This window comes from Hemitrygon akajei, chromosome 8 (genome assembly GCF_048418815.1).
Source record: "Hemitrygon akajei chromosome 8, sHemAka1.3, whole genome shotgun sequence".
Taxonomy (NCBI): domain Eukaryota; kingdom Metazoa; phylum Chordata; class Chondrichthyes; order Myliobatiformes; family Dasyatidae; genus Hemitrygon; species Hemitrygon akajei.
Window position 1 is genome coordinate 128598442 of NC_133131.1, and position 18074 is coordinate 128616515.

At 41.7% G+C, this 18074-nt stretch overlaps 1 protein-coding gene across 2 annotated transcripts in view; it reads left to right on the forward strand.

The window, feature by feature from the left end:
- mrc1a (mannose receptor, C type 1a) overlaps positions 1-18074 on the forward strand; it is a 169786-nt gene that overhangs the window by 30559 nt on the left and 121153 nt on the right. For both annotated transcript variants that reach the window (XM_073054606.1, XM_073054607.1), the window contains exon 4: positions 12019-12183. In XM_073054606.1, the coding sequence (XP_072910707.1) occupies positions 12019-12183 (165 nt within the window). The remainder of the gene's footprint in view (positions 1-12018; positions 12184-18074) is intronic.

The following is an 18074-nucleotide window of genomic DNA, read 5'->3' on the forward strand; positions in this document are numbered from 1 at the left end:
AGGTTTGCTACCTTCCAATGGGGCCACAATGATCATGATAGTGGTGGACCAGTTCTCCAAGGTGGACCCCTTCATTCCCTTCCCCAAAATTTTGTCAGCCGTTGAGACAGCAGAATGGTTCAACAATATGTCATTTACCTCCACAGCTTCCCTTAAGACATTGTATTGGACTGGGGCCCACAATTTCTCTTCCACTTCTGATGATCTTTCTGCTCCCTCTTCCGTCCCTGAGCTTGTCCTCTTACTATCATCCACAGGCCAATGATCAGTCAGAAAGAGACGATCAGAGAAATTTCTAATGCTTTGCTGCCTCTAACCCTTCCATATGGAAGAGGTACTTGCTCTGGGCAGCACTGTCCCACAATCTACATACCTTGTTTGTCACATGTATGTCACCCGTTGTTGTTGTTCCCTGCTGAAGAGCCTATTGTGGTCCCATCCACCAAGGCCTTGGTTTGCCTCTACAGAATACTTTGAAGAGGATGTGAAGGCCCATCCTAGCTACAAGCCATGCCCACTGTTGCCAGGCCAACCACCAGTGACTCCCAGCCAAACTGTGCCAGCCTGGGGACTGGGTCTGGTAGTCGAGATCTGCCCCTACACACCCATCACGTCCCACAAACTCTCAGCCCAGTTCATCAGTCCCTTCAGGATTACCCATTGCATCAATTCAGTCACCTACTGTCTAGAGCTGCCACTACCCCTCAGGATCACATGTACTTTCATGTATCCTGCTTCAAGTCCCTTGTCCATGAACCACTCATCCGTCCAAGGCCTAGGATGGTGGAAAGTAGTGCAATGCACACAGTTTGGATGCATTTACATCATCATGGATGGGAAGTGAGGTACCTGATCAACTGGGAAGGTTATGGCCTGGAGGAGAAGCCTCAGTTTTCATCCAGTTTCATCTTGGATCCATCCCTCATTGAGTAGTTTCATTGGTTATCAGGCATGTGGTGTGAATTCATACCGATGCTAAATTGGTTTGAATCACTGAGTTCTATCAATGATCCCATGGCTAGATATTACCACATTTCATGTGTAAGGTCTATTTGATTGCATGCAATGCAACAGACCTTGTATTATATAACTTCACTGCTTGTATCTCACACAAAACTGATTCAAGTTTCCCTGTTCAATAACATTTCTGGTGTGTAAAGTTCTTTCTCTAATTTAAATACCCCAGCAACATATTTTAATATGCTGCCTGCGAATGTTTACTTCAGTTAGGATAACATTGACTTCAAATCTGCAAGCACACTGTATCCCTTTTTCCTCTGACAGTTGGTGCAAATTACAGCTTGTGTACTGTAATCACTTTACTTTCCTGCTTAAAACAATTGGCACTTTGGAAGTTGCCATTAGAAATTTCAGTTTTCTTCCGTTTTTAAAGAAAAGGGGTAATCTGTGATATTGATGAAGTTTTTGTTGTTTGGAAGCAGGAAAAGGAATGGGCATTCTTTTATTCATATTGATTATACTATAATAATACTACGTGACATTTTAACTTAGCACTTGCTTTATTAAATATATTCCATTCTTTTGATTATACTGTAGAGCAGAACTGTACTCTGTTTAGTGTAGCCCTTATGCCTGTTAAAAAGCAACCAATGTGTTACAGTCAAATAGAGTAATGTCCATCTCAAGCATCTTGAAGATGTCCACAAATGTGGGGAGAGTTGTGTCCTTGATGGAGCTGGTTGGGTCTACAACTCTCTGCAGCCTCTTGCACTCCTGTGCATTGGAGCAGCCATACCTGGCTGTGATGCGATCAGTCAGAATGCTGTCCGCCTATATCTATAGAATAGATCACTCATTTTGATGAAATTGCAAGAGACTTTGGTAACATACTAAATTTCTTCAAACTCCTATCAATGTAGAATCACCAACATGTTTTTCTCATAATTGCATCAATGCATTGGGCGCAGGATAGATCCACTGAGATGCTGATGTCAAAGGAACTTAAAGCTGCTCATTGTGTCCACCACTGATGCTTCAATGGTGACTGGTGCATGTTCTCCTGACTTTCTCTTCCTGATATCCACAATCAATTCCTTGGTCTTACTGACACTGAGTTTGAGATTGTTGTGACATCATGCAAATAGCCAGTCAAAATCACTACTACAGATCTCCTTGTCATCAACAGAGATTTTACCAACAAGGGTGGTGAATTTATAGATGATATTTCAGCTCTTCCTAGCCACATAATAATGTAGAGTGAGTAGAACTGTGAGCTAAGCACACCTCTTTTGAGGTGAACCTGTTTTGATTCTGGTAAATCATTGCTATATTTCACCATAGTCAACCTGTTTAACTTATTATGGCTGGAAGACCTGGTATGGTTCAGCTCGGGCTTTATTTATTTATTGAGACAGAATGAGGACCAGGCAGTTCCAGTTCACGATCTGTATCACCTAGCAACCTATCTATTTATAACAGCCTAATCACAGGACAATTTACAATAACTAATTAACATACTAACATGTACATCTTTGGATTGTTGGAAGAAACCGGAGCACCTGGAACAATTTACGTGATTTATGTGGAGAATGTACAAATTCCTTATTGACAGCGCTGGAATTGAACATTGAACTCCTGAATGCCCCAAACTGCATTGATGTCACGCTAACCACTATGCTACTGTGGCTCTGTGCCATAAACCTCTACCACCTCAGCTCGCTTTCCATGCCCACAATGTTCCTTGCTATCCATTTTTTGACTGCTGCCTTGCTCTCTCTCAAACACTGATTGATCTCAATTATTTATATTATTAAAGTTGGAAAAACATTCCTACTGCAAAGTTGTTAACTACCTCTGTGCCATCACAGGTTATTAATTCTAAAATGTCCAGTCTCCCCCACCCCCTTTCTGGTTCAGGTACAAAATGATACCAAAAATTGTCTTGCACATACTCAAAACTTCCAGCCTACCTACCTAGAGACGGTCTATGTAAGCCATTTTGTATAAAAATTAAAAACTGCCAGTGAACTCACTCTATCTCTACTACATGCATATCTCATCCTTGCCATTTGTATATTTTACTGCCATTGAGCTGCCAGCTGTGAGTCTATATTTCCTTCTAGATTCTGAAATAGTTTTCTGTTTCATTATTCCACCCAGTCTCTGTGCATGTATCTCTCATATGATATCTCTTTTCATTGAAGTGATTTTGTCTTAAGTACAAAGGTTGTTCTTTCTGCTGTACTGTTTTCCCTACATTTCCTGTAGACATGATAACATGGTATACTATGTTTCAGCATCACCATCTTTGCAACAATTATAAATACATATTGAATTTACAGTTACACCTTCAATGCATTCCGTTTGTTCCTTACACTCCAGATATACTATTCAGATGATTAAACTTCAAACACTCGTTAATCAACTCGGTGCCTTTTTAATACAAACTTAGCAAATAATTTCTCTTGTCTATTTCCTCACCACATTCCTGCAGGTGACAAGATTTTATGATTTTAATGAAGCTTCTTTAGACTCTTGAACAGCATGTAGTAACAGATCAGCCCTACAGTCTGAATCCTGTTCTCTTTTCAATGGTCCTTTTTCCTAGCCACTGTATTGGCCTGACAAAATGTTTTATTTGTTAAAGTTTTCAACATCCTTATTTCTTTAAAAAGAGACTTTAACTAAGCTTCATTGTATAGTAGAGCAGTAATGTAGAATGCTAATATTGTAAATTGCAGAACAAACAAAATGCTGAAGGAACTCAGCAGGCCAGGCAGCATCTATGGAAAAGAGTACAATCAACGGTTCGGGCAGGGTCTTAGCCCAAAACATCGACTGTGCTCTTTTCCATAGATATTGCCTGGCCTGCTGAGTTCCTTCAGCATTTTGTGGGAGTTCCTTGAATTTACAGCGTCTGCAGATTTTTTTTCTTGTAAACAAGAACATGTTTCATTTTCATTCTGTATATAGATACTGTATACAATCCTTATTGCATCAAATGTCATTCAATGTTTTAAGTGTCAATTATGTTAATCTGATTATATTTTGGCTAAATGGACAAGCAAACATTTCCAGGTGAAGTGGCACTGATTGTGAAATTGGACTGACCTATTTATCCATGATTCACATTAGCAAGCTTGGGTTTCTTCCAGCAGTAGGTACTCTCTTAATTGCTATATTAAGAAAGAACTGAATTGATTAACAAATATTTCACATTTAATCATCTGCATATTATATCTCATTTATATTGGCGCATTCCACCTGCATCAATATACAGTTCACTCAGTAGCTGCTTTATTAAGTAGAGGAGGTACTTAATAAAACGGCCACTGAGTGCACTTCTTGTTCATTCATGATCTTCTACTGCTGTAGCCCGTCCCCACTACAAGTTTCAACATATTGTGCATTCAGAGATGCTTTTCTGCACACCACTGTTGTAAAGCGTGGTTATTTGAGTTACTGTCACCTTCCTGTCAGCTTGTAACAGTTTGGTCATTCTCCTCTGACCATCTCAGTAACAAAGCATTTTTTTGCCTACAGATCTGCCACTTACTGAATTTTTTTTGTACGTTTCACATTCTGAACTCTTTTTATGTAGTTCTGATACATTCTTTTCTGAAATTTCCAACGATATTGCAATGTTGAATGCCTGTTCTAAGGTTAGGTCTCTTTCTGGCAGTAGCCTCTTTTGAGTGCTTTGACTATACATGCCACTAACAAGCTTGTCCCTTAATGCATCAGAAATTCCAACTATGAAGTCAAGTATTGGGAAAGTTTTCACAGTCCTGAAATGTATTCAGAAATGCTTTCATCCTTTGATTGGTTCCTTTTGTTAACTCTCAATCTCTCAGGTATTGCTATAGGGTTTTGGGCTCAAGTGATTTTCATCAACTGTCTAGCTTGTTGGCTTTTCAGGAGTTATTACGTTGCGTAAACGCCTGTACGTTTTAACACTCATTAAGCTAAGCATGGAAACTTTCTTTACCTCATCCACAACATTCACATTACAATACAGTACAACCCTCTTGATATACAATTCCCAGTTCTCATTAGCACGATCAAATTGATCAAGTTTACCAACGAAGGCCATCATCACTTTATTTTTACCTTAACATTGCAAGTTTAGCTACTTTAGGTTTGCTAGTTGTTGTCTTTCGCTGTTTGTTAGTGTCCGTGACTGCCTTCTCTGTATTGATTTTCTCTCTCTCTCTCTCTCTCTCTCTCTCTCTCTCTCTCTCTCTCTCTCTCTCTCTCTCTCTCTCTCTCTCTCTCTCTTCTCTCTCTCTCTTCTCCTCTCTCTTCTCCTCTCTCTTCTCCTCTCTCTCTCCCCCCCCCCTTCCTCTGAATTCATCTCATAACCGTTGGTGCAGTTTGTCAATTTCACTGACAATCAGATTCATACTCATCACCAATTTGTTGTGTCTGTGCAACTACATATCAATTAAGTAAAAGCATGCATGTGGAGGTAAGGTTAACTCATTTATTCACTTTGCAGAGAGAGAACCACAGATTAATGCACTTGGGTAAGTTATCAGTCGAGATTAGTGTTAAGAGTAGTCATTATGCTAAAAGAAATAGATCAATACATTGCACTGTTTAATTTCAAAACTGACTAGGCTCAAAAACAGTTATTTCCCCCAAGCCATCAGACTGCTCAACACCTCTACCCATTAACACACCCCAATACCCCCACTACCACTGCATACACTTCACCCAGCAACATTTTATGTATATACAATCGGTCTATGTGTATAACAGTCACTTGTTAATTGTGTTTTATAGGATTGCTTTAAAATTTATATATTTTTTGCTTTTTATTGTGTTATTTTATTTTGTTCTTTATGCTTATTGTGTGTGTGTTTGTTTTTTTAATGCTGCATTAGATCCGGAGTAACAATCATTTTGTTTTCTTTACACCCATGTACTGAAGAGTGACAAAAAAAGTCTGGAGAATATATATATATATATATATATATATATGTATATTTTCTATTCAACAGCATTCCCTTACAGACATCCTGCGGTACTGGTAGACTATCAAGTTTTGGACACGTTTCATTGAGTTCATGATCTTCAGCAACACTTGATGTTTGTCTTGGTTTGTGACCCTGGGAACAGCCCATAAATCAGAGAGTCCTCCGTTGTTGTGGATGAACTGGGACATGTACCTTTCCATCCTTCTCCACATCTTCTTAGCAAATCCACAATCCACAAAGTGGTGGGTAACTGTCTCTTTCCCCACTGCAGCCATCCCAAAGACATTATGCATTGGTAATGATATGTTATCTGTTGGGGAGGATCAGATTGTGAGGGCCCCCCAGCCATGAAATGTCTTGGTGAAGTTCTGGCGAAGAGGCTATCAGTTGGTTTGAACAGTTTGCTCAAGGAGCCCCTTCCCTATATATATATATATACATGCTGGTCTCACACCACCTGCTGGCCACTACATGATAGACCTATGGTCAAAGATGGCTTTTTGGAAGAACTCTTCCACAAAGCACAGGTAAAGCAGCAACATCCAGCTGACTGGGATGTGGCCAAGACAACAGGACCAGCCCAAACTTCTGCAACACAGGGTCAGGTAGAACCACGGCACATGCATTTTGGGTTCATCTTCAGACATCTGCAGCTACAAAGAAAGGTGTCATCAGAACAAAGGTAACATTGGGTACACTTCTGTCCTTATTCTCTGGGTATTATAACCCATAGGATGTGCTTCATCTTGGACATGCAGATAAACTGGAGGAAAAGGATACAACTGTGTCAAACCCAGCAACCCTGAGAGCACATCATGCCTGATGACCAAGTTCTTTCCAGTTGTGACAGAGAGCATTGTTTTCATGATCCCAGTCAATTCTGGTTATGTACCTCAGCCCCACTAGCATCTACCCCTCCATGCTACCGTAGGACATAGTATCCCTGAGTTGCACAAAGCTGTCAGAGATGTTCCAGCCAGATACTGCACAGGATACTCCCAGAGCAGACCTTAACCAGTTGGCAATAGGATTTGACTGGATCATATAATCCATCTTCAAGAATGAAATGGTTTTCCAATTCCTGAAGTCCTCCATCTCCTCCCTTTGCTTGTTGATGAGGGTGATGAAGGAGTTTGATGTGTTGCCAGTTGGAAGCATACTGTAATACACTCCCAGCAGCTCTACCCATCGAGTGCCACAGAGCTGAGCACCACTCTGCCACTGAGCTGTCAGTTCTCGCAGCTTTATTCTGTGAGAATGTTATTGAGCCATCTTCTCCCTTCAGGCTGTGGATCTCAGAGAGGCTCCGTGAATTTGTTTGGAAGGAAAAATTGAAAAAAATGGAAGAAAAAAATGAGGAAGGAACCCTCATTCTGCTCCATCAAGCAGACTCTGGAACTGAAGATGATGCTGAAGCAAAGAGCATAGCTTGCCAGCTATTCACCTCTCGGAGTTCCTCTCTCACATACTCCTCCCTCAACTGCAGACGGAGGAGTTACTGCAAGTCTGTCTGGAGTTGGAACTATTCCCTCTGACTGTGTCTTGCTTTATAAACACCTATGAGGATAAAGAAGGCCTTGATGTTCTCCTTCATTGCGCCCCACCAGTGAATCAAGAGTCAATGTTGGGCTTTCCCCACATGTGTAATCCCTCATTCTCCGGGGTCAGCAGCTTGATGCTCAACTTCCACATCCACTTGCTTGCCTTTGGTTCCCTACTAGGTGCCAGGAAGCTGGAAGGAGGCACTGGTCATAGAAGAACTCAGATTTTATGTTGGTGGGTTTGACTGTGACTGCCCGTGACCTGAGGAGGAAGCCTGATTGGGACTGTACTGAGCCATCCAGTCTCTCCCAGGTGTTCACCTGCATCGGTGGTGAAGATGTCATATATCTTTGCACATTCAACCATTTCCACCAGGTGTCTGGAGGGTTTCCTGCCAGCACTCTTGTTTGTCTAGCCACATTGAAGATGCAGTTGAAATCACTGGCCAGAATGACTAGTCAGAACATCATCAGCAGCAGTGGGAGCTACTGGAGTGCAGGAACATCATGTAAAATAATAATAGCAGGGTTTCCCCATTGGCTTTCTCGAGATGACTTTAAGGAGTCCACATGACTCTAGCAGATGTGGACATCTTATTGTTATATACTGCATCCTGAGCAAACTCAGGCACTGGAAACAGCAGAGTTCTGGATGAAGGCTAATATAGTGACCTGGTGCCAGATGTCCTTATGTCAGAGCCTGAAGAGCAGTAGGAGTAAGATGAAGGTGACCAGAAGACATCCTTACTCACCATCCTGTGCTTTCTGTCCCAGGGGAATGGTGACACGTTGTCAGTGCGGGTTATAGGAGACTGGCTGATAGATGTTTCTCCTGAGAATCCTCCCAATAGTCCAATCATTAGTGCACCAATAATCCAGTGGAAGGAGCCTGATGATGCATAATATTTCAACACATCCTGCTTGTCAGTTCCCCAGTTCATTTATTACCACATTAATGAATAATTTGTGGCTCCAGTTTTCTGAATTGCAAACTACAAATCTCTCTAAATTTAATAAGACCTCACTTAAGGGTTTCAGACCACTGCATTAGAAAAATATTTCTCAAAGGATCTTTATACACATGGTAAGACTGTAACATGTGTATCAGCATTGTTCCATTTTGCAATAACTTGAGGTGGGCACTGTGGCCACAATGAGTCATAGAGTTATCGCTCAGGAACAGGCCCTTTGGCTCAGGTAGTCCACCAAGCTATTATTCTGCCTAGTCCCCTCAGCCTGCCCCAGATCATAGCCGTCCATACCCACCTATCCATGTACTTATCCAAATTGCCATTAAATGTTGTAATTGATCTCACATCCAGCACTTCCACTGGCAGCTCATTCCACACTCTCACACCCTTTGAGTGAAGATGATCCCCCTCATATTTCCCTTAACATTTCACTTTTCACTCTTAACCCATGACCTCTGGATGTTCAGAAAGCAAGACAGAGTAAGAGGCAATCATGCCACCTTCAGACAGACTTGCAGTTATTCATGATCCAATCCTTCAGACTTCTCAAATAGTGGGTCAGCTGAGGCTTCAGCTCTACCTTTTATTTATCTGCTTGACCCCCCCCCCCCCATTCACAGAGCCTTCCTCCCGACCTTGTTTTTGTGATTTATGATTGCACGTTCCTTAATGTGGATATTGGAGCTGTTTCCCTCACCTTAGCAGCCACAGACACTTTTATGGGTGTAACTGTATTTCTGCCATTTGGTTACTTTATGGGCTGCATAGTGAAGAGCCAACTGTATAGCAAAATATTGTTAAAACTGGTCAGGCATCTCAGTGCTCCTATTTCACTTCTTATAAGCCATCTTAGTGCAGTCCATGGCTTGGGAAATATTGCATTGTTTTTGTTTGGAACTCGGCTTAATATTGCCACTGAATACATCCATGTGTTGGTGCCTCAATAAAAGATGCAATCCAATTTCATGGTAACAAAGAGATAAAGTTTGTTTTATTAATATGGTTTCAGTTCTAAATTGACATAATCTGAGATGACAGTTTAAAAATTACAATATAGCTAAATTTACCTGTAGTTCCATAGACCTAGATTTTGAGAAGACAAGTACCCAAATTACATTAACTGGTCAGTTTCTCCTTAATCCTTTCCTGGTATACATTTGGAAGTTATCACTTGAATGTACCCTGGACCAGAAATTCGAAGACTATTGAGATCGTAATAATTAAGTGCAGCTTTTAAAAGATTATTGACAATTCTTCAAAAATTGCCACAATAGGTCAACGGTAGATGCAATCTCAATGACTCTTCACACAGCTTTAGAACACCTGGACAACACAAACACCTATGTCAGAATGCTGTTCATCGACAATAGCTCAGCATTTAATACCAACATTCCCACAATCCTGATTGAGACGTTGCAGAACCTGGACCTTTGTACCTCCCTTGGCAATTGGATCCTTGAGTTCCTACTCGGAAGACTACAAACCGTGCAGATTGGTAATAACATCTCCTCCTTGCTGACGATCAACTCTGGTGCTCTTCAGGGGTATATACTTAGCCCACTCTCTACTCTCTCTATACCCATGACTGTGTGGCTAGCCAGATCGCAAATACCATCTATAAATTTGCTGACAATACAACCATTGCAGGTACAATCTCAGATGGTGACGAGAGGGCATACAGGAGTGAGATATGCCAACTAGTGGAGTGGTGTCACAGTAACAACCTGATGCACCATCAATAACTCTCAGAGACGTGAGGTGAGATATAGGCTTTTATTTGCTGGAAGAGAGCAGTCAGCAGCAAGAGATCCCCACACGACATCCTGGAGACTGAGGGAGGAGCTGTGCCTCCAATCGCCTTTATACAGGGAGGAGCCACAGGAGCAGTCAGCGGGGTGGGGGGGGGGGCGTGTCCAGACAGGTATATGTAGTTCACCACACAACCTGACACTCAACATCAGTAAAAGGAAAGAGCTGATTGTGGACTTCAGGAAGAGTAAGATGAAGGAACACATGCCAATCCTCATAGAAGGATCAGAAATGCAGAGAGTGAGCAGTTTCAAATTCTTGGGTGTCAAGATCTCTGAGAATCTAATCTGGTTCCAACATATCAATGCCATTATAAAGAAGGTAGGATAGTGGCTATACTTCATTCGGAGTTTGAACAGATTTGGTATGTCAACAAATACACTCAAAAACTTCTATACTGTGCAGAGCATTCTGACAGGCTGTATCACTGTCTGTTATGAGGGCCTACTGCACAGGACCGAAAGGAGCTGCAGAGGGTTGTAAATTTAATCGGCTTCATCTTGGGTACTAGCCTACAAAGTACCCAGGACATCTTCAAGTAGTGGAGTCTCAGAAAGGCAGCATCCGTTATTAAGGACCTCCAGCACCCAGGGCATGACCTTTTCTCACTGTTACCATCAGGTAGCAGGTACAGAAGCCTGAAGGCACACACTCAGTGATTCAGGAACAGCTTCTTCCCCTCTGCCATCCGATTCTGATTCTGATTCTGAAATTAAAAATAAAATGAGTGCCTAAAAACACTCTTGCATAATTAAAATCATTCATGTAAACAGAATAATATAAAGTTGGTAACCTATCTTCCTCTTTCTTGCAGTTGTAAGATATCTATTATAAATTGTAAATTGAATTATTATTGCCGAGTTGTAAAATATTTAGTTTTGCATACCATCCATACAGTGCATTGAGGTAGTAAAAGGGGAAGCAATAACAGAATTCAGAATAAAGTGTTACAGTTACAGAGAAAGTGAAGCACAGGCAGACAATGCAGTGTGAGACAGTGATGAGGTAAGTTGTGAGGTTAAGAGTCTATCTTATAGAAGAAGTCCACTCATTTGTCTGATAAAACAATAGAAGCTGTCCTTGACCTTGGACAGGCTTTTGTTCCTTCTGTCTGATGGGAGGGGGATGAAGGGAAAATGTTTGGGGTGGGTGGGATGTTTGTGCTCTTGTTTTACTGAAACAGCAAGAAGTGTAGACAGAGTTCAAAGAGGGGAGGTAGGTTTTGGTGATGTGCTGAGCTGTGTCCCCAACTGTCTGCAGTTTATTGCTGTCATGGGGAGAGCCATATTAAGCAGTGGTGTATCTGTATAGGATGCTCTCTCTAGTTCATTGATAGAAATTACTGACTATCAAAGGAAATTTGACAGATTTCTTTAGCCTTCTGAGGATGTAGAGGTGCTGGTGACATGGCACAAACAGATTCCCCAGTGCTAGTGCTGTTGGACCCCTTGTGGATAGTCACTGGATGCAAACTGTCGGCAGGGTAGATTTGCAGAAGCCCAAGGCTTAACCTTGCTAGTATTTACAAGAATAAATGGCATCAATTCACTACAGAAATGCTGCCACTTACCAACAAGGTTTGTCTCACTTTATCATGACTGTGCTGAACAAACTATACATAAAAATCTTGATTAATATTGGTAATTGTGTGGACTTTCCATCTGATGCAGCTTAATGAGAACTGTACGTACATGGTATCCATTTTAAAGCTCATCCAGAGTGATATATATTGAGTAATAAAATCTGCTTGCTTTACAGCTGCTCCCTGTAATTTTCTTTGGACGAACAATTCTTTAACAAGCAAATGTTATCAAGCCAACACTCAATCAGCTCTAACATGGCATGAAGCAAGAAGAAGTTGTCAGCAACAAAATTCTGACTTGTTGAGTGTGACAGAATTGCATGCTCAGACATTTCTGTCAGGTAAGAAATTGCTGTAGTTATTAAGCACTTTTTAAAATTGTCAAGCAGAAACATTACATTGCATACAGTATACCCTGATAAGCATTTTATTCCAACAGTCACTTTCTCTAATTGTTTTAATATGACACACTTACATTGAAATTAAGTTCTTATTCTATAACAATAAGTGCTTGACTTCATCAATATATTGTAATTACGTATGCAATTTTACCTCAAAATGTTATCTTCTCATTTGATGATCTCTCTGTCCTTAGGCAATTTGACATTAAGTCCCTTGTCACATGTAAGCTGTTTTCTCATTGTATTCCCTCTGCTTTACACTCCCAGTTATATCCAAGTTGCACGTACCATGGGAGATAGTTGCCATGATTTTAATTTATGCCTCTGTCTTTATAATTTTCCATGTTATTTTGAAAGTCATGATCACTGCTTGTGAAAGTTTGTCTCCGACACAACTGGGCTGTTTAAATATTATCAGGCTGTGACTTAATTGCACCAACTTCTAATAAATTGAGCAATTAATTTCATTAAGTCAGAATCAGAAAGAGAAGCAGCTTAATTAGAACATAGAACATAGAATAGTACAGCACATTACAGGCCCTTCAGCCCACAATGTTGTGCTGACCTTCAAAACCTGCCTCCCATATAACCCCCACCTTAAATTCCTCCATATACCTGTCTAGTAGTCTCTTAAACTTCACTAGTGTATCTGCCTCCACCACTGACTCAGGCAGTGCATTCCACGCACCAACCACTCTCTGAGTGAAAAACCTTCCTCTAATATCCCCCTTGAACTTCCCTCCCCTTACCTTAAAGCCATGTCCTCTTGTACTGAGCAGTGGTGCCCTGGGGAAGAGGCGCTTGTTGTCCATTTTATTATTAGTAACATATGTCATAAAATATATTGTTTTGTGGCAGCTGAAGAGTGGAAGACATAAGCATTCCTGTAAGTTACAAAATAAACAAATAGTGCAAAAGATAAACACTGAGTTTATGGACCATGGATTATTTGAGTAATAGCTATCATCCAACTGTTCAAAAATGGTATTGCACAGCAAATAACAATATCCATGTATATCATCTCAATGATATTCAGCAGCTGACAGACAGCCAATCTGAGAATTAGTTGAACATTATGCAAAAATATTAAGCATAAGGGGGAGGAGGTGGACGATTATGTTGATTTGAGTTTTTTGGGGTGATATTAAAAATTGATGAAGACAAGGTGGTAGATGTGATATACATAGACTTCAGTAAAGCTTTTAATAAGGTCCTACTTGATAGGCTGGGCCATACAATGGAAAGTATTTTGGCAAACTGGATCCAGAATTGGCATGGTGATAGCAGACAGAGAGTTGTGGCTAGTGGCAGAAGGCTGCTTTACTGACTGGATGGCTGCAACCAGTGGTATACTATAAGGATCAGGATACAAGATTTGGCTGGGATTGTCTGTGGCCATGTACGTAAGTTTTCTGATGACATGAAGACTGGTGGAATTTCAGACAGCAATCAAGCGTCAAGTTGGATAAGTCACTGGGACTGGGTGAGATGTATCCCAGGTTACTGTTGGAGGCGAGGGAGGAGATTGCTGAGCCTCTGGCAATAACCTTTACATCATCAATGGGACAGGAGAGGTTCCAGTGGATTGGAGGGTTGCAGATCTTGTTCCATTATTCAAGAAAGGGAGTAGAGATAGCCCAGGAAATTATAGACCAGTGAGTCTTTCTTCAGTGGTTGGTAAGTTGATGGAAAAGATCCTGAGAAGCACGATTTATGAACATTTGGAGAGGTATAATATGATTAGGAATAGTCAGCATGGCTTTGTCAAGGGCAGGTCATGCCTTACGAGCCTGATTGAATTTTCTGAGGATGTGACTAAACACATTGATGAAGGAAGAGCAGTAGATGTAGTGTATATGAATTTCAGCAAAGCATTTGATAATGTACCCCTTGCAAAGCATATTGACAAAGTAAGGAGGCATGGGATCCAAGGGGACATTGCTTTGTTGATCCAGAACTGGCTTTCCTACAGAAGGCAAACAGTGGTTGTAGACGGGTCATATTCTACATGGAGGTCGGTGACCAGTGGTGTGTCTGAGGGATCTGTTCTGGGACCCTTACTCTTTGTGATTTTTATAAATGATCTGGATGAGGAAATGGAGGGATGGGTAGTAAGTTTGCTGATGGCACAAAAGTTGGAGGTGTTGTGGATAGTGTGGAGGGCTGTCAGAGGTTACAGCGGGACATTGAAAGGATGCAAAACTGGATTGAGAAGTGGCAGATGGAGTTCAATTCATAAGTGTGAGGTGGTTCATTTGGGTTGGTGAAATTTAAAGAGGGAATATAGTATTAAAGATAAGACTCTTGGTAGTGTGGAGGATCAGAGGGATCTTGGGGTCCGAGTCCATAGGATGCTCAAAGCAACTGCGCAGGTTGACTCTGTGGTTAAGAAAGTATATGGTGTATCATATCAATCATCAATCGTGGCTTCATCAATCGTGGAATTGAATTTAGGAGCCGAGAGGTAATGTTGCAGCTATATAGGACCCTGGTCAGACTCCACTTGGAGTACTGTGCTCAGTTCTGGTCGCCTCACTACAGGAAGGATGTGGAAGCCATTGAAAGAGTGCAGAGGAGATTTACAAGGACGTGGCCTGGATTGGAGAACATGCCTATGAGAATAGGTTGAGTGAACTTGGCCTTCTCTCCTTGGAGCGACGGAGGATGAAAGGAGACCTGACAGTGGTGTATAAGATGATGAGAGGCATTGATCATATGGATAGTCAGAGGCTTTTTCCCAGGGCAGAAATTGTTGCCTTAAGAGGACACAGGTTGAAGGTGCTGGGGTGTAGGTACAGAGGAGATGTCAGGGGTAAATTTTTTACACAAAGAGTGGTGAGTGTGTGGAATGGGCTGCCAGCAATGGTGGTGGAGGCAGATGATATGGTCTTTTAAGAGACTTTTAGATAGGTACATGGAGCTTAGAAAAATAGAGGGATATGGGTAAACCTCGTAATTTCAAAGGTAGGGACATGTTTGGCACAACTTTGTGGGCCGAAGGGCCTGTATTGTGCTGTAGGTTTTCTATGTTCCTATGTTTGCTGAGGGATATAGACCAGCTGAAAAGCTGAGTAGATGGAGTTTAATCCAGACAAAGGTAAATGGACCTTTGGATGTCAAATATAGTATGGGCATATACTTTGAACAGCGAAGTGTCAATGTGCAGAGGGATTTAGCTTGCAAGTTCATAGCTCTGTGAAAATGGCAATACAGGCTCTGTAAGTTCATTGGTGATACTGATGGCAGGAGAGCTGCGTTGTCTTGGCTGTTGTGTGGACAAGACCCTCAAGCCTTAGACTTGCCTGTGGCAGTCACAGGGGAAGGAGATGCTGGAGCTGACTGTGTGCCATTCATTTTGTACTGGGATGGGGGTGGGGGTAGCTTTCCCTATCTGTGCTGCCCTCCAGTGTTTACTCAGTGCAGCTCTCCAGTGTTCATTTGGTGTGAGAGAACGGGTTTGGAAAATAATCAGTCATGGTTGAATGATAGAGCAGGCTCAATGGGTCGAATGAGCTAATTATGCTCCTATAGCCTTATGATCATTCTCACTGAAGGTCAGGAGACTGAACAGTGAACTAATAAAGATTTATAAAAATAATCATAAGAGATATAGATAGATTAGATGTTCACAGTCATTTACTGAGGTAGTGGAGTCTAAAATGATAGGACATAGAATTAAGGTGAGAGGAGAAAGGTTCAAAGGAGCTCTGTGGGAATTGTTTTGCACAGGGAGGGTGATGACTATGTGGAATGAGCTACCAGAAGAGATGGTAGATGCAGAGATAATCACAGCTTTTAAAAAGAATTTGAGAAAAACTTGGAAAGGAAAGGGACAGAAGGAATGCAGACGATTGGGATTGGTGTGGCTAGGCATCTCCGTCAATGTGAAAGTGTAGGGCTGAATATCCTGTTTCTGTTCCATATGACTCACTGAGTCCATCCCTCTATAGTGTCAGCAAAAAGAGTCATAAAGCTGTAAATCACCAAAACAGACCCTTTGGCCCAAATCATCCATGTTGCCTGACTAAGCTAGTCCATTTGCCTGTGTTTGGCCTATATCCACCATAACTGTTTCCAATCCATGTAATTATTCAAATGTCTGTGAAATATCATAGTTGCCCCCACCACAACCATTTCCTCTGACAGCTTGTTTCATATGCACCATCCTCTGTGTGAAAATGTTGGCAGTCAAGTGCCTTTTAAATTATTCCCTTCTTACCTTAACCCCATGCCCTCCAGTTTTGGATTCCCTTACCCTGGGGGAAAGACTTTGGCTACTCACCTTACCTATGACCCTCATGATTTTATAAACCTTTATAAGTTTGAAGTTCATGTCGGGAGTTTGGAGTCAAGTCATGGGGTTGAATCTGAAGTCTGGAAGTCGGAGCTCAATGGCAGAAGTTTGGAGACTGGAGACCAGTCATGGAGTTGGAAGACTGCTCATGCATGTGCGTAGACTGGAAGGGGGAAAGGTCCTTGTTTTGCTGTTCATAATTTGTGGCTTTTCATGTTTGGCCGAGCATCGAGGGCATGCTGTGTTGGCACTGGGATGTGTGGTGACACTTGCGGGTGTGTTGGTTTTGCATTTCACTGTAAGTGTTGATGCACAGTACATGTGATAATTAAATCTGAATCTGAAGGTCACTCCTCAACCTCCAATGGTCTAGCAAAATAATTTTCACCAGTGCCCCACAGAAGACGTCCTGTCCAGATGCGCTCGTACCTTGGTAGGGCAACTGCTCCAGCTGTGAGCACAAGAAACCGGAGAGGATCGTGGACACAGCTTGGGACATCATGGAAACTGCCCTTCCCTCCGTGGACTCTGTCTACGCTTTTACTGCCTCGGTAAAGCAGCAAACCCATCTACCCCAGACATGTTGTGATGTTTCTGCTTGCTCCTTTTTATTGCTATTTTGTGCGATTTTGATCAGGGCGGCCTGCAGACAAAGAATGACACAGCACTAAATTGAACGGAACTGAACTGAACATTCCGACACTGCTTCAATGACTCTGTGGTTTGATGTTTTATGTTCTGTGTTTCTCACTCATATTTTGTCGTTCCTGCACAATTTTTTTGTGCGTTGGGGGTTTGATGTTTTTTGTTGCAAGGGTCCATGGTTTTCATTAGTGATCGGCACAACATTGTGGGCTGAAGGGCCTGTAACGTGCTGTAACTTTCTACGTTCTATGTTCTATCCATTCCTTTCTTAAAAACCAAACCCTCCAGAGCTCGTAACATCTCTGTAAATATTTTTTTCTAGTTTAATGACATCCTTCCTATAGCAGGACATCTAAAACTGTATGTAGTACTCCAAATGTGGATGTGTACAGCTGTAACATGATGTCCTAACTCCTCTACTCAATATCCTGACCTACAAAGGCAAGCATGCTAAGTCCCTTCTTCACCATTTCTCTGCTGAGTCTCAACCTTATCGCATTGCAACAGAGGAAAATGAGTGACTATCAGATAGAGGTGCATACAGTCAAGAGGAGTGCAGGTAGAGTTCAATGCACATAGACTTTTCCCAGGGTTGGCGCATCACGAATGAGAAGGCATTAGGGTTAAGGAGAGAGGATAGAGATTTATTGGAAGCCTGAGGGCTATCTTTTTCACCCTGGAATAAAGTACCAGAGGAATTGATTGAGGCAGATACATTAGCAATATTTGAAATGTACTCTGACAAGTACTGTACACAGATTGGAAAAATTTAGAGCAATATGAGCCAAATGAAGTCAAATGGAACCAGCTCAGATTGGTATCTTGGACTTGCATAGATCTGTTGGATTGAATAACCGAATTCCAGGCTGGATGACTTTATGACTCTCAGACT